Below are 21,416 nucleotides of genomic sequence, written 5' to 3' on the forward strand. Positions count from 1 at the left end.
CTTGCTGAATTTAAAGCCATAACACTGAAAATGTTTTTTGCCAATAGAGGGAAAACCCCAATGCCTCATGAGGCTTCATCCAAACCAAACCAAGGGTTAAAAGAAAATGGTAGATGTTTCAGTCAGTGTAGTGGTTCTGCTGGTTTTTCCTCAGGTTGTGCTCTGATTGATTTTAAATCTCGTTTTAACCCTACTAGGGAAGTGGAACACCATTCTTATATAACACAACCCCTCATCTGATATTTTGCTGATTTTTGAACATTTTGTGTGTCCTAAAAAGGACTGACAAGCCGATTAAGGCCAAAAAGTCTATGATCAAGCCAAACCGTCTCAATAGTTGTACTATTATCATGTTTATGCAGTGTTTTACTTGTATGTTATATGTAGCCTACCAGTATTTTCAAAATGATTCTGTTTCCTCCACCTTTTAAGCTGTGATGCCTGTCTTATTAAGCGAGAGGAGGAAAATATCTCCATACTACAATAACATGACCACTACGGGGCGCAATAGTCTAACTTTTCCACATCTGCGTAACCCAGACAATGACCGTGCTTTTACTTTGAAAGTGAGAACAGGAAGTGTGTGTTTTATTGTTTCTGTGTCTGTGCGTTGACTCTGGTCCTGCTCCTGCTCGCGCAGCCTCCTCCGGTTGTCGCCATGGTGCAGATGATGGAGTCGCAGTGCGAGTATTTCATGTATTTTCCGGCCGTGCCCATCACGGATCTGTCGGACCCGGCACGCTACCGCACTCTGCCCCGTCGCAGTCACCTCTACCTGGGCGAGACAGTCCGCTTCCTCCTGGTGTTGCGCTGCAGAGACGGTGGGGCGACGCCAACTGAGCACGGCCCCGGTAAGGAGGGGGGAGAGCCCGGAGGATATACGATCCCGACCGGCTTCTGATGAAAGGGTGGAGAGGAGAAAGATGAGCCATTCTTTGTGTGTTTCTGTTAAATTCACACTGGCAGCCACTGTGCGTTTGTTTTAATCATTACAGCGCTGATAGCGTTGCGAGTATAGATGCTATTGTTTAATAATCCTAATAGCATTCAGTAATCATGTGGGGACTCGCAGTATGTGCCCTCCCCTAAAAATAATGTTGTTATTATATTATTTTCTTTACAATTCAAGGCCAGACACTGATCTGTTTAACATGGATGGGAATTCTACAGTAGCATCAAAATCATTTTGTGGTTTGCCCATGAACCTTACTTCATCTTTTTATTTACCAAATTCTGCCTATAATTCATATGCATTTTGTAGAACCAGACGAGAAGAAAATATGATTACACTAAACCCAACAGGCTTCCTTGACATCATAGATATAATTCTAATAAGCTGCACCACGTGATCTGAAATGAAATACTGATTTGTTTTTATTCTTGAAATAGGTATCATCCACAAAATACAAAACCCCCTTACACAACTGGACCAAAGTAAGGTTAAAACTCTGGTGAATTCTGGACCAAACAGCCCTAAATGGCAACAGAATATTGCACCATAGCAGAGCTGTTAAAAGTACAGACACTACTGGGCCAAACCATTAGGGACCAGTGATTATTGAATGAATGTAGCCAGTGAAGTGTCTCATAAAAATGGATTTATGTGTGTGTGTCACTGTTTTCAAGGAGGGGCGGCTGATGGCGCTGCACCAGGCTTTGGGACGGAGTCGGCCAGTAGCCGGGCGTGGAGGGAGCTGGCTGGCTCTCTGTGCGCCGTGGCCAGCGTGAGTCCAGGTGAGAGTAGCCGCCATAGAGGCAACCACCACCAGCATCACCATGACTACAGTGGGGACGAGGCCAATGAGGACGGCGAGGAGGATTACATTGCTGCGGCGGAGGCAGCCATTGCAGCGCTTGGCAGCAGGGTGGACTCCCGGTGTCGAAGCTTCAGGGACTGCAAGCCGCTGCTCATCCACAACTCATCTGGGACAGCGGCGAGGGAGTTCCGAAGGGCACCTGTTCAGGTGGGGCTTCATACTTACGTTGAGAAATGTGGCAGGAGTCAGTAGATTGGTCCTCCACTTTGGTCCAGACTAAAATATCTCAACAACTGTTGGATGGATTGCTATGGAATTTTATGCTGACATTCATGGTCCCCTGAGGGTGAATTCTACTTACTTTGGTGTCCTCCTGTAGTGCCACCAGCAGGTCAAAGGTTCAACTTATCCTGTGAAGTGTCTTGAAATCTACCAGATGGATTGCCGTAATGTTGTATTCCTGTGTTGTTTTCACTATGTCCAGTCTCCTCTGGACGAGCCGGTGGTTTTGACTGATGAAGTGATCTTCCCCCTCACCGTCTCTCTGGACAAACTCCCCGTCAGCACCCTAAAAGTCAAGGTCAGGAGGGACATCTGTCTGTCCGACTTGTTCTGGATGTATGATCTTACAGCTTTTTCACACTTGGAACAATTTGAGAGGTTTTTCTGTTTTCCCTCAGAGTTTGGTGCTTTTTGTTAAGTGCGGAAGCTGTTTGCAAACTCAAAATGATGTTCTGGGTTTTGCTTCCAGAGTCTGACCAATGTAGAGAGACCTGAGTGGGTGCTGATTTAGTTGTTTGTGTGTGTTCAGGTGATGGTCACAGTGTGGAAAAGGGAGGCAGAGAAAGCAGAGGTGCAGGAACTCGGATACCTGAGCGTCCTGCAGCATCGAGAACCAACACACACCTTCAGACATGACCTGAACACCTTCAAGGCTCAGGGTATTACACACATACATACACATTTGTACTTTTATACTTGTGAAGACCCTTATAACATAATTCATTTCACAGCCTCTAACCGTCACCATGAAACCCTGAGATGTCCCTCTAAAGGAGTCAGGACCAGATTTTTCGCACACTTTCCTCATTCTTAAGGTCTAAAACTCAAATCAGTCCAAGTTAGAGCTACAAGTTCATACATAAAAGTTAATAAAAATATATCATGTGATTGGTGGTACTTGCAGTACCAGCTGTGGACTCAGGGGGAGCAGTGTACCCCCTTCATGAAGTCCAAGTTTGTTGATCACTCAGTCATTCAAATGACATCACATGAAACTGCTCTATTTCAAAACAAGGAAGTGTATCACTGAAAATGTTTAAACACAGAAAAAGACCAAAAGTGGCCTTAAAACAGGTCATTAAATCCCTTTCAGGGCCAGTCCAAAAGTAGACGTTTACACGATTTACATTGTATGTGTATATTGCCCTAAATACCTCAGCATCACATGATAATACCTGGAAAACGAGCTGAATTATGAAGATAGTCATTAGTTGCAGCCCTAGAATATGGGACAAACTCTGTATGTGTATTTTAATAAACCTTCAGTTCCTCCCATCCACAGTGAGCACCACTCTGACTGTCCTGCCGCCTCCCACCGTCCGCTGTAAGCAGATGACCGTCTCCGGGAGGCACCTCGCCGTCCTGAAAGGTAGGAGATCATCACTTCTCATGCTGTTATTATGCAGCTCAGATCAGCATGGCCATGGTGTGATGAACAGAGGAGGAGAGGAACACATATTCCAAACCCTAACTCTTCCTATATCATTTTATTTAATTATTTTTCACATATTTTGCTCCAGAGGTTTGAATAGTTTGAGGGAATTCAACAAAATACAAACCTTCTTTGTCCCTCTGTCAGTGTTGAACGAGTCCTCTCAGGAGGAGGTAAGTATTCGAGATGTCCGGATTTTACCAAACCTCAATGCCTCCTACCTTCCCATGATGCCAGACGGCTCCGTGCTGCTGGTGGACAACGTGTGGTACGTACAGAAATGTGTGTGTTCATGTGAAGTTGACTTCTGTCATGTTAATCATGTAATTGATACGTCACGTTTCATTTTGTTCTGTTACGTTACATTTTTTTACGTAATGTGTTGTTACCTTCTGCATTACCTTCTGTTGCTTTAATTATTATTAAATGATGTTGTTATGTTACATTACTAGCTCTCTTTCCATTCTTAATGTTCTGTTCCTGCTGTTGAATTCTGTTATGTTAAATTATGCATTTATGACATGTCAGTCTTTAAAATAAGAGTTTGAGGGTTTGAACTGATGGTGCTCAAATTGCTTCCTCTCCCGCTCTGCAGCCATCAGTCAGGTGAAGTTGGCATGGCGTCTTTCTGCAGAGTGGATAGTCTGGCCGGCCGCCTTCCCAGCATGCTCAGCGCTTTGGAGGAACATGACTTCCTGTTCCAACTGCACCTCAATGACATGCCACAAGATGACTCCAATGAGGTTCGGACATGTTTGTGTGGTTGTTGTAAAGGTGCTTTTATGTAGTTTATGTCTGATTTTCATTAGCATTTTGTTTAATTCTGATCTTGTCACAAATTTTGTGTTTTCTGTTTTATGCTGTTATCTGTAACTCATTGTTGGGCCTGTCTTGGTCAGGACACTCTTGTAAAGGAGATTCTTATTCAGACAGATTTTTGTGGTAAAACTAAAAAGACGTTGCACAGTTATGGCAATATGAGAATCTGGATTGCTTTCTCCCTCTGTTGAGGGCTGTACAGTCCCTGTACAACCGGAGCAGGAGCTCGGTCCGCATTGTCGGCAGTAAGTCGGACCTGTTCCCGGTGCATGTTGGACTCCGGCAGGGCTGCCCTTTGTCACCGGTTCTGTTCATCATTTTTATGGACAGGATTTCTAGGCGCAGCCAGGGGCCGGAGGGGGTTCGGTTCGGGGGCCGGCAGATTTCGTCTCTGCTTTTCGCGGATGATGTTGTCTTGTTGGCTACCTCGAGCCAGGACCTTCAGCATGCGCTGGGGCGGTTCGCAGCCAAGTGTGAAGCAGCTGGGATGAGAGTCAGCACCTCCAAGTCCGAGGCCATGGTTCTCAACCGGAAAAAGGTGGCTTGCTCCCTTCAGGTTGGGGGAGAGTTCCTGCCTCAAGTGGAGGAGTTTAAGTTTCTTGGGATCCTGTTCACGAGTGAGGGAAGGATGGAACGTGAGATTGACAGGCGGATCGGTGCATCGGCTGCAGTAATGCAGTCGCTGTATCGGTCTGTCGTGGTAAAGAAGGAGCTGAGCCGAAAGGCGAAGCTCTCGATTTACCGGTCAATCTACGTTCCTACCCTCACCTATGGTCATGAACTTTGGGTGATGACCGAAAGAACGAGGTCCCGGATACAAGCGGCTGAAATGAGTTTCCTCTGCAGGGTGGCGGGGCGCTCCCTTAGAGATAGGGTGAGGAGCTCTGTCACCCGGGAGGAGCTCAGAGTAGAGTCGCTGCTCCTCCGCATCGAGAGGAGTCAGCTGAGGTGGCTCGGGCATCTCTATCGGATGCCCCCTGGACGCCTCCCTAGGGAGGTGTTCCAGGCATGTCCCACTGGGAGGAGGCCCCGGGGAAGACCCAGGACACGCTGGGGTGACTATGTCACTCGGCTGGCCTGGGAACGCCTCGGGATCCCCCCGGAAGAGCTGGAGGAAGTGTCCGGGGAGAGGGAAGTCTGGGCGTCCCTGCTCAGACTGCTCCCCCCGCAACCCGGCCCCGGATAAGTGGAAGACAATGGATGGATGGATGGATGGATTGCTTTCTTTAAATAACTTGATTAATGTCCAGAAGCATAAATATTCTATTGCAGTTTGCAGTAACTGGAAAATCATTGATTTGTGTGAACTATCGACGTTGAGACAAACTTAAACCCAGGCGCTGTTCGTCTGTGTTGTCCATCATCTTTCAGTCATGTCCTACATGTTGAGGATTCAAGTAATAATGTTTGTGGACTGTTTTTGCATTTATCAAAACACAGTCTACAGGGAGCACTACAGAAACATTGACACAGAAACTTTGGTGGATATTTGGCTCCAGCGTCAAGTTTCATGACTAGACTGCAGAACTTCAGGATATCCTTTATCTCACTGGAATGGGCTCCCTCTTGTGGCCATAATATGTCATTACAATTTAAAGCATGTGTGTTCTGTTATTTCCAGGGACTGGAGGTTCCCCTGGTTGCTGTGCTGCAGTGGTCAACTCCCAAGATGCCTTTCACCAACTGTATCTACACACACTACAGGTAAGCGTCAGACACATGGACAGATTAGTTAAACTTCATGCAAACATCTTATCCTTAATTTGATCAAAACCAGGAGAAGACTCTTAGCTGGAGGGTAATTCTCTTGAGCATACAAGTTTGGATAATACACTGTTGCTTGTATAGTTGCTTTCGTCAACGAAAATTATGACTAAATATCGTCGTCAACGAACCTTTATCACGAGACGAGATGCAACGTAAATGCTGGTCATGTGACGATAACTACAATTAAATATATAATGCAATATCGTTGATGAATAAAAATGAGACTAAATGTGGTTTGCAAAATAAAAACTCTGCTAAAATGTCTCTTCATTTTCGTTGACTAAAACGAAACGTTATTTCGTCTCGTTTAGTCACGTTGTTATTATTATTTTGCAGTATTTCTACAATGGCTGGCCAGCCGGCTTTGGTTGGTTGAATAAATATGTTGTAAATTCAAATCAGAGCATCTTCGTGTCTGGAATGGATGTATTCTTGAGTCTATAAGGTAACGGTAATAAATTTTGGTTTCGTCTATACTATATTGACTGGGTTAAATAGAATTGCATTACTAAAAAGAGACTAAAATACAATTTTCATTGACTAAAACTAGACTAAAATGTCATCAGTTTTCGTCGACTAAAACTAGACGAAAATAGTCACGGATAATTCTTGACTAGACTAAAAAGAGTATGAACGTGACTAAAATGACAGCTTGACACAAAGACTAGATTAAGACTAAAATTAAAACAGGCCGCCAAAAACAACACCAGTTGCTTGAAATTGCAGGGATGTGCCCTGACTTGTCAAATCTCCACATTTCTACATCTCCCCAACGCCCACAGGTTACCCAGCATCCGTCTGGACCGACCGCGGTTCGTCATGACGGCCAGCTGTCCGAGCACTGTCAGGGTGAAGGAACACTTCAAAGTCAAATACGTTCTGCTCAACAACCTGCAGGACTTCCTGGCTGTTCGACTTGTCTGGACTCCAGAGGGTCAGTGTGCGTGCATGTGTTTGTGTGTATTATTGTATGCTTTGTGAGGACCAGTCAGTTTTGGACCTTGGGAGTTAGAGCATTTTGGACATTTTGTCCGGTTTTGACTTCTTCAAAGGGTTTTTTGAGAGTTAAAGCAGATGTTGAGGAAGATTGATTTAATGTAGAAGATTTGATTGATTCAACTCAAAGGATGCAACCAATCAGATATTATTTTATTGGTTTATTTTTTTGACCCGAGTGTGTGTGTGTGTGTGTGCGTGTGTGTGTGTGTGTGTGTGTGTGTGTGCGTGTGTGTGTGTGTGTGCGTGTGTGTGTGTGTGTGTGTGTGTTTTTTCAGGTCGTGGACAGGGTGAGGACACGGCGCTGGCTGCTGTGGTCTGTCACACTCCTCTCAGTAACCTCGGTCACTGTCGGAAAGGCAGCACTCTGTCCTTCAGCGTGGCCTTTCAGATCCTCAAACCAGGATTGTACGAGGTACTTTGACTCTGAAGCACAAACCGGTCAAGTTAGAATAAAAAACCTTGAACCTGTATGATACTTAAATTCACATTAAACAAGATGAACAAGTGTAATGTATAAGATGCTACTTTCCCATATTTTCAAAACCTTTGTAAGAGGTGTGATCCTGATGGCAGGGTGCTCAAATACAGGGTTAGGGTTTAAAGGTGAAGTCTGGCTGCACCACTTTTTGTAAATGTCTATGGTCCTCCTGCTCTTGCCACTTAATAATGGGCTAGACCAGAATAAATGATAATGATTTGCCTCAGAGGACCCACACCATATCCAGCAGCGGCAGCTCAATCTTTGAGGTTTAAAATCAGGACCATCTCAAAACATTTACAGCCTCCACAGCAGGAACTCCTCTCTTACAGCCTCTTCAGTCTCGTGCTTCATATGTAACTTAACATATAATGTTCAGATGTTTCTTCACCTCACAAAAATCATGCTCTCTTCTGTTTCCTCCTCTGATTAACTCTCTCTCTGCAGCTGAGTCAGCATATGAAGTTGAAGCTGCAGTTCACGGCGTCGGTGTCCAACCCTCCACCCGACGCTCGACCGCTGTCGCGTAAGAGCAAAACACCATTTTGCTTCTAATTTAGTTTTTCTGGGTTTGATTTGTGAGAGTTTTCCTGTGTTGACCGTGTTACCTTCTCCCGTCACCACCCAGGCAAAAACAGCCCGTCCAGCCCGGCGGTTCGAGACCTGCTGGACCGGCACCAGGCCAGTCTGGGTCGATCTCAGTCCTTCTCCCACCAGCAGCCATCTCGATCCCACATCATGAGGTACCACACAGACAAACATTGACAATCATTTGATCCAAACAGGTGTTTTTGGAGCGTTCCACAACTTTCCCAGTCTTTAGCTGCTCCTGTCTCAACTTGCTGCATCACATTCAGAATAAGCAGATATTTACAAAAATCAATGAAGCTGATGAGATTAAACATTAAATATATTGTCTCTGTAATTACTCAATTTAGTAAGATAAAGCTTTCAGAATAAAAGGCACAGAATAAAATCAACTATAGAGTAATGTACATATATACAGATATGTGTGTGTGTGTGTGTGTGTGTGTGTGTGTGTGTGTGTGTGTGTGTGTGTGTGTGTGTGTGTGTGTGTCAGGACGGGCAGTGCCATGGAGCGGCGTGCCATAACTCCTCCCGTTGGTTCTCCGGTTGGTCGGCCGCTTTACCTACCACCGCAGGACAAAACACTGCTGTCGCTGGACAAGATCGCCAAGAGGGAGTGCAAAGTCCTGGTGGTGGATCCCGTCAGCTAGGGAGCAAGGAAGCAAGGAGGGGAGAGAGGAACATAGTGAGGAGAGTTTCACCTTTTCTTTTTGGAAAATGAATTGCTGGAGACAAAAACTGAAAAGTAAGAAGTAAAGAGGACGGGAGGCGTAACTGAAATGTTTTAACGCAGATGCACCTGAAACACTGGATGAATCTGCAGAGTGGATGAAAGACTTGACTTGAGCTTCTCTTCATCTTTAAATTTCCTTGAAAATGAAGCTGAAGCTTTGATGTAAGCTGCTGCGACACGTTACTGTCGGGAAAGCTTTTTAATTGAAACAGGAACAGGAGACGAGACACTGCGCACTGTACAGAGTGTACAGTCCACGCTTTAAATGAAATATTAATGTGATGTGTTATGTAAAGGGACACTCGAGGTGTTAGAGGAAGAACGTCAATTTTCAAGTTAGGACAGAAACAATTGCACAGGAAGAAGAAGTTGCTGAAATCACCTTTTATTCCATTGTTCTTATCAGTCTGTTCACAGTCAGTATCGACAGGTTTCAACACTTGATGGACATGTTAAATGTCATGTGATGTCAAATAACACCTGATCACAGCTTTCTGTTGCCTTCATTTCACAATCTCAACTGTTTACATCAAGCGTGTTTTCTGAATACTTCAGAAAACAAACTGTAGTATTTTTAGCCATATTAACGGCCTGTTTACCACTTTTCTAAAGACCAAAATAGCTCAACAACTGTTGGATGGCTTGTGATGAAATGTGGTTCAGACGTTCACTTTAAAGCTGTCAAGACATTCAAAAGTGGCGTAGTTATTGATAACGTGTACAGAGTTCTCCACTTTGAGTAATAATTGCTGGTAAACGTTAAATGATGTTTGGCCCAATGAACCATACTGCAGCAGCTAGCTCTTAGCTGCTTGAGCTAACAGAGGCTAGTCAGCTTCACAGAGGACGACTCACGAGTCTGGGTTCAAAAACCTCATTCATGGTAATTAATTCACCATTTTACTGTATGTATATTTTACTGTTTTCAGTACCACTGCTGTATTATTAGTGTTTCATGTAGACAGGTGTGCCTTCAGAATGCAAAAAGAAAAACACGCAGACAAAGAAACATACTGCATGTAAGAATTAAACGTATTTAAATCAAATAATAATAAATATAATGCAGTTTGGAGTCCCGCTCTGTATGCTTGAATTATGTGACGTTCTGCAGCTTTTGACCGTTTCACAAATGACTGTTCCTTACAAACTGCACATAAATGTGAGATTACTGCAGCGCTCAGATGTTGCCTCTCTGTTTATTTTCATCAGTGAAACATGAGCAAGAGGAAATTATCTTATGAAAAGCGCAGCTGCCCAGTCTCCAGGGTTTGTGCATATAAAAGCACTTCAGTTTCGGTTTCAGTTATTTCTATTTTCTTTCAGTAACAATACAGCAGACGTGATTGGTGGATCTCAACCCTCTACAAGTTGATTTTCGTGGAAATAACCATCAGATGTTTTTGTCTCAGAGGTTTTATATCAAGAATCTAATTAGCAAATAAGTAAAATGAATCAATTTTTGCAGTAATTAAAAACTGGTCAAAACTTTAAGTTTTAAACAACAAAATGAAGCTGATTTATCAGGTTTATATTTAAAACAGGGATAATTATACAGCTGTTTGAACTGTTTCACTCCTTTTTTTAAATAATCATTGCTGTTGGATAATATTGAAGGTATGATTTAAATGGCCACACTGTTCTCGATGCTGCATGGACAGAGGTAAGGATAAGGCAGCTCCAAGTGGCTGTTGCGCTCTGAGATGTCATCAGATAAGGCCTTGAGTTCAGCCTGCACCTCCTCCACCAGCCTGCGGTGGGAGCTATCTCTGAAGATGGCCTCCTTGTACTGACACAGAGGAACCTGCAGGAGAGACACACGGAGGTTTACTTCCAAATCCGACTTTTTATGAATACATACTTAAAACTTACATTAAAAAATTTAAATGATTAGAATAAAACTGATGCCGATCTGAGCAACATTTTATCACAATATATAAAAAGTCATCAGGTATGTTTTGTGTCTTTGTTTCCTGCTGAGGTGTGGGTGGGCGGTGCCTCACAAAGTTGCCGGCGGGCTGCGACAGCATAGACAACACCATCAGGACGCGACAGGTCGAGTTCACATCTGGCAAGAAGGACATGATGTCGTCCTTCGTCACCGCACCTTTGACCTGCGGAGGGGGACGCAACATGGAGGCTGGACAATTTGGCATCCAGAGGCTGAAATCCAGCTGGAGGACACAAAGAGGGACAAATGAGACTTAAACCACAGCGGTGATCAAGTCTATTAAACATAATAATGAGAGGGGAACTCCAGTCAGGACCAATCAGGACAAAATCAAGATGGAAGTCATAATGTGCTGTAGGTCACCCACCTGGGAGAAGTTCACCGCTGCATGTAGAGCTGAACAGGAGAAGATGATCATGGTAACAAACTTGGACACTTCTGCTTTGGTCTGGAAAGACTGAGGGAAACCTGAAGGACAAGAGGAGACACAAACAAACAGCTTCATCACAGTTTCTGCTTCTTCTCTACGAAAGCATTTGAGGACAGACACGCACACACACACCTGAGTCGTGTGTGAATCCGTGTGTGTTGATGTCGGCGATCCAGTGATGGAGCTCAGAGTCCTGGTGCACATCATCGTCTCCACTGTAATACACGTCCACCCAGCTGACCACAAACCTGCCACACACACACACACACACACACACACACACACACACACACACAACTTCTGAGTATTAAAATCACAACATAATGCAGGAAGTGTTCATTTCAGATGCAGAAACAGTGTTTTTGTGTCCCTCACCTGGTCTGATCACCTGATTGAGGTGTGTTTGTTTACCTGTGCAGTGTGTCCCAGACTCTCAGTGCATCCTGGGCGTAGTAGCTCTGTGGCAGCTTGTCCACACCGCGGTCCATCAGGTCGTCAGGGACACACAGGGATCGATAATGAATCCTCTCAGACGCCCGGGAAAGAAGAACAGGTAACGTCTGCAGACCAGAGCCGGTCGCCTGGAGGGACGAGCCCAACAAAAGAACAGATATCTGCACCGCACCAGTTTCCACACCTTCCTCTTTAATACCTCTGTTCCAGGTAGTGATGTACCTTATCAAAGACACCATTGACAGCCAGCAGCGAGGCTCTGGCCTGTAAGTTGATCTGTAGTGAAGACCGGACGTGTGGCATCAGCAGCTGTACACAAAAACCACCAGTCAAGGAAGAGAAGAACAGAACAAGCACCAGCATGCTGCACGTAAGAATGGTGTTAATGTGGGAACATTTGGAGACCTAACAACTGTTGGGTGGTGACAAGTGAAGTTGCTCTGAACATTCTGATTTCCACAATTACAAAATGAAGGAGATTGTGTACCTGGTGCAGCGGGTGCACCTCTGGGAGCTGTCGCAGTGTGGCCACACAGCACAGCTCGCCCATCATGTGAGTCCTCAGGTAGTGGGAGGCCAACTGGTGACACTGGAAGTCTGCATTGTGAACCCAAATCTTCGCCAGCAGCCAATCACAGCCGTCGTCAGAGGGCAGGAAGACTGGGTTCTGAGGACCGGGTGTCTGCTGCAACTGAAGAAGGAGAATATTGTTGATTGAAAACGCGTGTAATATACATAAGTACAAATTTAAAGTATTGTACTGCCCGTATTTCCATTTCATGCAAATTTATACTTCTACTCCACAACATTTTGAAAGGAAATGTACTTTTGACTTTGTTCCATTTTCTGACAGCTTTAGTTAGTAGTTACTTTGGAGATCACCCACCACGACATAAAATAGTTCAAATCAGCTCCACCTCAAAGAAATACAGCAGTAAATGTTAATTATACATGAATACATCAGTAATGATAATCCAGTAATCAACATACAATACCAAAACACTCACAGGGGTTATTTGTCTGATTTATGATTACTTTGACATTTCATAGTACTTACTTGATACTAGTAAATTAAGCAGACAATACTTCTGCACTTTTACTTTAATATTTTCAATGCAGGACTTTTTTTTGTGAGAGTTTTTAAGATTGGTGTTGCTACTAAAAAAAAAAAAACAAAAAAAAAAAACTTCTGAATCACCTGTATCCAAACACCTGGAGCTCACCTGGATGGCGATGGGGAGCAGCTGTCCCCGCTGGTTCAGGTGCAGGAGGCACAGTGGAGTGGACAGGTACGTCTGCTTCCCATTGATCACGTTGGCTGGGACGCCGTCCAAGACCTCATAGTCCAACAGGTAAATGGTCCCTTTCTGTTACATACAGAACATCCAGATAGAGCAGATGTATTGAAGTGCACAAAAACAGCTGGAAGTCAGAGAAAAGGGTGCTCACCTCTAGCTCCTGCTCAAGGGAGGAGCCTTCAGGCAGGAAGGGGCGGAGCATGTCACAGGTGACGGACAGGTTTGGAGGGAGGAGGTGGGTCTGACGCAGCAGCAGAGGGTTGCAGCCATTCAGACACTGGTATCCGAAATACCAGTCCTCCTTCCAGTGAGCCTTAACAAACCCTGAGAAAGATGACTCATTATGCAGTCAGTGCTGCCTACATCTCCATCACTCTGAACTGTAGGATACAACCAGAGTCTCAACAAGGTTTTTTCCAAGTCGTTGAGCGTCAGCCTTGATACTGCAAAAAGATTTTGTTTGAATGTGTTTGGTTTTGTGTCTTACTGGCAATGTTGTTCTGGTGTCCGCTGTGGGCAAAAACCAGCTCCAGCTCTGCGTAACTCCTCCAGGCATCCACTCGGCTGGCAAAGCCTTTCAGGTAGTGCAGGTTAGCGGCTGGACTGAGGACAAAGAAACAAGCACAGCAGAGATTCATCTCCTCGGCACTCCTGAAGGTGTCTACCTGTGTCCCACCCTGACTAGACTCGAATCAGAACATTAAATGTGTGAGTTCACCTCTTGTTTGTGTAGCTGAGGTTCGGCCCGAGTTCAGACATACTGTTCAGGTCAACACACTGTGGAGCGCCATCAACAAACTTACGCCATCTGCAATAATGGCACAATAAGACAAAGGATATTCGTTGACTTATTTCTTTGGATCCCCATTAGCTACTACCAAGGTAGGAACTATCTTGAGACAAAGAGTGTCGTAATGTTTGTTGGTGAAAAGCTGTGAGCTGTCCTGGCCTCAAAGACCAGCTGTTAGCAGATGCTAGTACCTGGTTGCTTGTTGGTCTTACAGATTGGGTTCAACCTGTAAAACGCTGCTACTCACCAGTGTAAGGATGCCCAAATTATAGCCAAGGTCATATGGTGCCTGATACCTTAATCTATAATTCCTGTGAGTTATTTGAAAATTAAAATGAAATTTGGCCCACAGACTATATTAAAATGCAGGTCTTAGTGTGAACACTGGGTGTTTCTATCACGAAATGTGTAGATTTGCTTGTGTCGTGCCACTTTTAACTGAAGTGTCGTGCCACTTTTAACTGAATTTAGAGAAAAATTGTCTCCAGCTTCCCAAACGCCAACATTTGTGTGAACTTTGTGAACCTGATGTCAAAGCATTTCTCTGTTGATGTAGGAGGAGTACGGGACGGCGTGCACTTATTGAGCTCTACACTTTTTATGCAAATGTGAGCAAACATTTTCACTGAACCAGGGAAGACTGGCATCCAAGATAAGTGAACCAGAGCAGACTGAGATCCAAGATAACGGAGTCTCCTCCTTGATGGACTTCAAAACTCCACTTACAGACCAAAATTTAATATGATGAAACCAGGCATCACTGTTTATATCAAGACAATAAAATGTGGTTAAAACTCGCCTTTTCAGACTCTTAAATTAAAGGCTCCTGATCCAGAACTTTACTCTCTTTTTCACAATGTGGACTCCTGCACCAATGATTTCATCTGTTCAGATGTGAATGTGATGTGAATTGGCCTTGTTCAAACCCTCAGAACTTTATTCTAATGGAGATCCTGACATTTCCGAGGACATCATATATGTCTGCTCGCCGTTTTACCTGATGAGCTTCTGCTGATGTTGCAGCAGTCTGAGTCGCTGCTGCTTCAGTTTTTCTTCTGTCTCGTCCTTCAGCAAACACACTGGGGAGGCATATTAGAAAGAATAACAGTAATGATAAAAAAATAAAATCTTTAGTCTGGCTGTACTTCTTTTAAGATAACTGTGGGTTCTTTGAGACTGAATATTTTTACTTTTAGAAAAAGTTTGTTGAGTGTAAAAATTTCCTGTTCTGTTGGCAAATAATTTTGCTTATTTTAAGTGAAATTTACTCCATGTTATTGCTTTTGTCTGCAGAGTTTTTGCAAGCATCAGGATGTCTAAGTGTTTTTATTCTGTTTTTATTTCTTCTGTACTGCATCAAAGCTCCCAGGTTCAAATTTTGCTGTAAAGTGTTCTCTGCTTCATTTTCATGTACTTTCTCAAATACACTTTTCTTACACTTTCCACTGCGCAGCTCTACATTTCCGTCTGCCATTCGCAGCCACCTGTCACACAGGAACACCTGGACTGCTGTGTCCTCAGGTCCAGTCCCACCTCGCCCTCCCTCCTGTCTGTATGCCAGCCTGCGGACCTCCACATGGCTGCAGTGCCAGTCCAGATTGGGAAACCCAGTCCGAGCCTCCAGATGAAGCCGGATCAGAATCAGACAACCCAGAGGCCCACTAGCCCGGACCAGAACCGGACATGTCTGCCAGGATAGAGAAAGAGGTCATCAAAAACTCTTTTTCTAAATATTCTGCAGCACAAGCTGACTTTAAGACAGCTATTGCTTACTGCTGCATCTGTCGCCCAGCAACGTGCATCTGTCGCCCAGCAACGTGCATCTGTCGCCCAGCAACGTCTGTGTTTTCTATTTCGATTGGACGCAGGATGAGCTACCTGCATTATCAACCTGTAACATATGAGATGCGCTACTCTAATCTCCCAAAAAAATCACACCATATATTCTAAAAGAAATTTCCCTATGAGGTCAGTTTATCAGCGGTTTGGGAGATTTCAATCATGTCACGTATCTTCCTCAGATGATTGATTTGATAGGTGTACAAATGTCCCTTTTCTTGATCACGTAAGGACTTCTCGTCTATGTTGGCTTATATATGTCTGAATGATCTATTTGAATGATTGTTCAGTATTTTTAGTTCAGTCACTAACTGCCTGTTTGTGGAAACATGATGAAACTCACCGATCCAGGCAGGAGATGATGGTCACCTTCGTTCACGCTTATGGGTGGAGTCTCTCCTTCTGAGCCAATTAGACTGAGCCACAGGCGATTGAAGGTTCCACAGGTGGGACCAGGTGAGGTGTGGACTATCACCTCATACTCCTGACAGGAAGCCGTCATGTCGGACAGGATGGTGACGCAGCTGGTGAGGACAGGGAGACAGACTGCAGGTTCATCAACCGGCCAGTCTGCCACCAGACTGAACACAAGGGGTGAACGCAGCTTGATTTTTCATTCAACATCAAGTTCAAGGTCAGATTTCACCTGTTAATGGCAGCCCTGCAAAACAGGAGATTGGACTGTGTCCTTCTTTAATTATATTTCCTACAGCAACTGTTTCACTACAACTTGCTTTAGAGGTTCAGTGCGTTCATGAATGAATCTTTAATGCTTTGAGCTGATCTGATTATGCTGTCCGTAAAGCTCCTGTTGTCAGCTCAGGTGTGATTAGTTCCTCCTTGAGAGTATATCAAAAGACCACAAAGCCACAGAAACGACCATTATGTGAAAGCTCTGTGGCAAAAAACAAGAGAAAAAGTGGATGAAATGGATTAAACTACCTTCCCACCTGCACCTTCAAGAGATTATCCCCCAATCCACCTCTGAATGGGGTCACGTGAATATATAAATATGGCATTTATTATTCTTATTCATATTATTATTACTTCAAACTCAGTTTTAACTGTCAAGCTTTTGGCCCTTTAACATACACTACCTGCCCACGTTTTTTTGTCAGAGGTGTTGATTCAACTCTTGTATGTTTATCATTGAGGTTGGGATTAGTGGTGTAGTTGTATTGGACTGCATTACATCAGAATGCTGTTTTTTTGTGGATGTTTAATGATGTCCAAGAGGTTGGATATATAGGTGAGGTTAAAGTATGCTTTTTGTCACAGCTGAAAATTATACTGAACATTTCCATGTCAGTGGTTGAATACCTGGTTCTAGTTGATTTTCTATCAAAACCAAATTTTGTGGTATCGTGCACCTACAGTGATGGGAAAACACACTGCTGTCAGAAAACTCATTTTGTTTTCTTTTGTAAAGCCGAATGTGTATTTTAATGCTTAGTAAATCTCCTTCTACAGGACTAATAAGAGCTCATTTGTTTATCTGGCTGATATTTGACTTGGAAATGAGCAAAAGCGACCATCAGTGTGGGCGTTGTGTCACATGACACACCTGTCCACCTGCAGTAAACACACTCAGAGGAAGACTCAGAGATGTAAAAACACTGCACTCTTTCTTCTTAAAGGCCACTTCCTTCTTTCACCAACCAGAACGCTTCCTGCTCTTAGTTTACCTTCAACAGACAGCAGAGAAATCACTTGCAGTAAATAATTCAACAAAATATGAGAAGCAGCTTTTTGTCCAATTAAAATTCTTTCTACAGACCCATAAAATAAAGCTTTGCTAAAGTGCTCTTGCACAAATTGTTTTCTTCACATTAAATCTGCATTGAGTTCATATCATAATATCTTCAATATGACAATAAAACCTGCTTTTTTCAACTATGAACCAGAATTAACCTTCTTGTAAACAGGACAAGAAACTGATCCTAGCAGGTTTTTGTTCAGGAGCCAATGTTCTTCTCACTAATCAATGGAAGTGTTTTCAAGATATTTTTTGTCCCTTAAAATGAAAAATAAGACCAGTGACATCGCTGATAAAAAATTAGACGTAAACATTTATATTTAACTTCTGAATGACTGTTATCTGAATTATTTTAAGACTTCTACAAGAAGAAATGAAATATATAACACCTGATTCAACTGAACACAAGCACAATTTAAGACCTCAGTTTTACCATTTACCATTCATTGTAATGTTTCTGTTATTTGTCAATAAGACTTGAATTAATCTGGAGCTTTGGACAATGAAGATATGTGCTCTGTGTTAATTCCGAGATTTTGGTGGTTTTAATGACTGAAGCAGAAAATTACAATTATAACTTAAACATAATGGAAATGTTTTGAAAAATTTGGAGATGTGTGATATGAAATATTCCCACAACTGATGTAAGTAAATGGTCAAAGTAATATTATAGGCAGGTAAGAAGATAAAAATTAAGACATTTAAGTATAAACTGTGCCAGAGTGTGGCTCACACAGGTTAAAGGTCAGGATCAGGATTTTTAAACAAAACAGACAAGAGTGACAAATAGACAGTCAGACAGACAGGTAAGCATACCTCCAGAGCGACACCTCTTCTTGTGCCTGTCAATGTGTTGAATGGCAGCTGCAGATACGCTGCTCATCTGTTCTTCATTGCCCTGCCCACTGCAACACCTGCACTTCCTGTTGGTTGAACGTGAACACCTGACCCTGCTCCTCTACCTGATTATTTCCAGTCTGTGAGACTTTTCCTGCACTACAATACATTTCAAAATAAAATATTATGTAAATGACTACTGTTAGTACTGTTATCTTGCATTTTAGAAGTGGAATGAGTTTTCTTTACTTAAGTTCTCATACAATTAAGTACAGAAGTGCTGTCTGTAAAATGTACTAAAAGTATCCAAAGTTCTGGATGTGCAGTAAAATGTCTCATGTGACATTAGATGTTAATACTGATACATCAGTGTTAGAGCAGCATTTTACTGTTGTAGCTGCTCCAGGTGGAGCCCTATTTTAGTCCAGTGCTTCCAAACCTTGGGGTCAGTCCCTCAGGCGTAACATTATGACCACCTGCTTGATTTTGTGTTGGTCCCCCTTTTGCTGCCAAAACAGCCCTGACCCGTCGAGGCATGGGCTCCACTAGACCCCTGGAGGTATGCTGCGGTATCTGGCACCAAGATGTTAGCAGAAGATCCTTTAAGTCCTCTAAGTTGCAAGGTGGGGCCTCGATTCTTTTGTATGTCTGGTACATGTGAAGAACTGACAGTAAAGCTGACTTTGAATTTGACTTGACCATGGATTAGGCTTGTTTGTCCAGCACATCCTACAGATGCTTAGGTAGGTGGGACATGTCAAAGTAACATCCACATGGATGGCAGGACCCAAGGTTTCCCAGCAGAACATTACCCAAAGCATCACACTGTCTCCGTCAGCTTGCCTTCTTCCCATAGTGCATCCTAACAAACCACCCACGTACAATGAACAGCACAAAAACAAATGTCTACACACTAATACAACAAAATAAAAGTAAAGAAGCCAGTGTGGACATTGCAGTAACTTGACTAAATGTAGTTTCCAGCTCTGGCTTCTGTGAAGACCAAAAATAAAAAGCTCATAAAGTTTACTTTACTCAAAGTCATAGACAAAACAGAAAGTGAGACAGGCAAAAAAAAAAAAAAGAAAAAAAAAAAAGCAGACAAGTAGCCAGAAAAAAGGCTGAGTACAAAAACGGTAACAGAAGGCAAGAATCAAAACTCAAAACCAGGTGGAAATAAAACATAACGATACAACAAGAGGGACAATAACAGCTGAAAAGCTACTCTACAGGGACAACATAGCCAATCAAGCAAACAGTTAGTGAACACTGGAGGGAAACTGAACAATGGCAGGAAGTAAAGCATAGTGGAATGCATGAAGGTACGTACCTACAAAATAAACCAGGAAACGAGTACATGATAGTCGTCACAGCTTCAACATCACTCCCACAATCCCTGACGACAGTCTTCGACTACATTTAGTTTTTGATACCTGTGTAAGTACATTTTAGCGCTGTTGTTGGTATTTGTATTGTGTATGTATTTTAGCTGGGGCAGTCATCAGTGCTGCAGTTTTTTTTTTTAAATGTAGCCTTTATTTCACAACACGTTGTACTTGAATGTTAATGTTTTGCGACACGTTGTTCTTGTATGTTAATGCATCAAACAAACAAATTGATTTATTTGTTGACAGAGAATACTTGCTTACTTTCACTTTGGCCTGAGTAATGTTAAAAGTTTGAATACAGGACTTAAACTGTTTGGTGACTTTGTGCTTTGTGACGTTAATGTTATTATTCAAAGTCTCCACATATGGATTAGTGTAAGCGCTCCGATACAAGCAAATTCGCGCGCGTATACAACAAAAAAATCATAGCACAGGAACCATAGTTTGTGCTTCTCATTGTTAGATTAGCTTATTTTACAAGGGCTTATGGCGGCGGGTTCCATAGTGTAGCGGTTATCACGTCTGCTTTACACGCAGAAGGTCCTGGGTTCGAGCCCCAGTGGAACCAGAGCGTTTTGAATCCGTTGGCAGTTTATTTTCATTAACAGAAACAGGAGAAACCACAGGTGGGGTAACAAAACAAATCGGAAATGCAATTATGATAACGTGCTCAGCGTGTTGGGAAGCAATATCTCTTGTAGTGATATTTTAAAATGTAGGAAATGCAAATAATAGGTATTGCTACAGGGCTGATATTAATAATAATAATCAAAGTACTCATACTATCATATTTTCCCTCACCGTGAAATCCGCTAAAAAAAAAAAAAAAAAGTTATGAAAAGTGGAGATGCCGGGGATTGAACCCGGGGCCTCATACATGCGAAGCATGCGCTCTACCACTGAGCTACATCCCCACACAGTGCGTTATTTGGTGCCGGTATCTGTATTGATAGATGATCAAGCCGGTATGGAGCTGGAGATGTTTCTGTTTTTTTATGTATTGAACTGTATTGTATTGTATGTATTGATCTCAAAAGAATTTCATTTAACAAAAAGGATGCCTAGCTAGTTCCTAACATATCCGAACAAGTCAACCAATCAAACCCTCGAGTCACAGACAAGCAGAGTTGTTAGGAACCGTTAAGGTTTGGTTAGGAACTGTTTGGAACTGTTAGGATTTGTGTATGATTTGGTTAGGAACTGTTAGGATTTGGTTAGGAGTAGTTTAGCAGGCTGCTAGGGCGAGTGAAATTTAACCATGAGTGAGAACTCATGTGTTTTGTTGATAATACATTTTTAATAATTGGAAAAAAAAAAAAAAAAAAAAAGTCCAGTGAACTCTGAGGTCATCCAATCAGTTGTAGAAAGGTTCGTTCAATAATTTTACATAAGTTATCCTTAAATTAGAAAACTCTGACAAAAAATAATAAAAATTGACATGCTGTTGGAAACCGTGTATATTGCTTGATTTTACATTGTCACCAGCACTTTTTAATTTTATGGCTATGTATTTATTGCAGCCCTGTGCCTGTGTGCCTGTTCTCACTGATCATCCGGTCTTGAAATGAGGGTTCAGTAAACAATAACCAACACACTGCCAGACAAACAATATTCTCATTGGACAAACATGCCATTTATTTCACTGTTACATAAATTAATGAAAAGTGAAACATGTTACATTGCCTTCTTCCAGGTGATGACATTAATGAACAATGTCGTGCAATGTGTTTAACTCTTGTAACCTTGTATGTGTATCATTTCACAGTTCGAAGTAAGGTGACATGTTTACGTTTCTGTCTGTAATGCAATATAGCAACCCAGT

The 21,416-nt window shown here is 42.8% G+C and overlaps 2 protein-coding genes and 2 non-coding genes across 5 annotated transcripts; 2 read left to right on the forward strand and 2 right to left on the reverse strand.

The window, feature by feature from the left end:
* Positions 1–587: 587 nt before the first annotated feature.
* Positions 588–10,036, forward strand: trappc14 (trafficking protein particle complex subunit 14). 2 transcript variants are annotated; one of them, XM_070983810.1, is made up of 13 exons: positions 588–851; positions 1,627–1,964; positions 2,242–2,337; positions 2,569–2,698; positions 3,322–3,408; positions 3,619–3,739; positions 4,067–4,214; positions 5,912–5,994; positions 6,840–6,991; positions 7,332–7,468; positions 7,982–8,060; positions 8,163–8,277; positions 8,616–10,036. In XM_070983810.1, exons 1-13 carry the CDS (start codon positions 659–661, stop codon positions 8,770–8,772), a joined length of 1,836 nt encoding a protein of 611 aa, XP_070839911.1. In that variant the 5' UTR covers positions 588–658; the 3' UTR covers positions 8,773–10,036. The 2 variants fall into 2 exon arrangements, with proteins under 2 accessions (XP_070839911.1, XP_070839913.1); XM_070983812.1 differs by having other exon boundaries at positions 659–851; positions 1,630–1,964.
* Positions 10,037–10,476: 440 nt separating this feature from the next.
* Positions 10,477–16,115, reverse strand: LOC139344914 (polyunsaturated fatty acid lipoxygenase ALOX15B). Its single transcript, XM_070983352.1, has 14 exons — positions 15,957–16,115; positions 15,212–15,461; positions 14,772–14,853; positions 13,703–13,792; positions 13,472–13,587; positions 13,136–13,308; positions 12,910–13,053; positions 12,174–12,377; positions 11,909–11,995; positions 11,645–11,814; positions 11,366–11,481; positions 11,171–11,271; positions 10,856–11,026; positions 10,477–10,656 (listed from the first exon to the last, which is right to left on the reverse strand). The coding sequence occupies exons 1-14, from the start codon at positions 16,113–16,115 to the stop codon at positions 10,477–10,479; spliced, it is 2,043 nt and encodes a 680-aa protein (XP_070839453.1).
* Positions 16,116–20,089: 3,974 nt separating this feature from the next.
* trnav-uac (transfer RNA valine (anticodon UAC)) lies at positions 20,090–20,162 on the forward strand. The gene has a single exon. It is a non-coding gene; the product is annotated as a tRNA-Val (tRNA).
* Positions 20,163–20,436: 274 nt separating this feature from the next.
* Positions 20,437–20,508, reverse strand: trnaa-cgc (transfer RNA alanine (anticodon CGC)). The gene has a single exon. It is a non-coding gene; the product is annotated as a tRNA-Ala (tRNA).
* Between the last annotated feature and the right edge of the window lie 908 nt (positions 20,509–21,416).

The sequence above is a fragment of the Chaetodon trifascialis genome, chromosome 16 (genome assembly GCF_039877785.1).
Source record: "Chaetodon trifascialis isolate fChaTrf1 chromosome 16, fChaTrf1.hap1, whole genome shotgun sequence".
Classification (NCBI taxonomy): Eukaryota; Metazoa; Chordata; class Actinopteri; order Chaetodontiformes; family Chaetodontidae; genus Chaetodon; species Chaetodon trifascialis.

Excerpts from the sequence above, each read along its gene's own strand:
- trappc14 (XM_070983810.1), top strand. The coding sequence starts at position 659 with ATGGTGCAGATGATGGAGTCGCAGTGCGAGTATTTCATGTATTTTCCG. Across the intron at positions 2,699-3,321 it reads GAACACCTTCAAGGCTCAGG|TGAGCACCACTCTGACTGTC; the intron begins GTATTACACACA and ends TCCCATCCACAG. Across the intron at positions 4,215-5,911 it reads CACAAGATGACTCCAATGAG|GGACTGGAGGTTCCCCTGGT; the intron begins GTTCGGACATGT and ends TGTTATTTCCAG.
- LOC139344914 (XM_070983352.1), bottom strand. The coding sequence starts at position 16,115 with ATGACGGCTTCCTGTCAGGAGTATGAGGTGATAGTCCACACCTCACCT. Across the intron at positions 13,588-13,702 it reads CTCAGCTACACAAACAAGAG|TCCAGCCGCTAACCTGCACT; the intron begins GTGAACTCACAC and ends CTTTGTCCTCAG. Across the intron at positions 10,657-10,855 it reads CGCAGCCCGCCGGCAACTTT|GTTCCTCTGTGTCAGTACAA; the intron begins GTGAGGCACCGC and ends TCTCTCCTGCAG.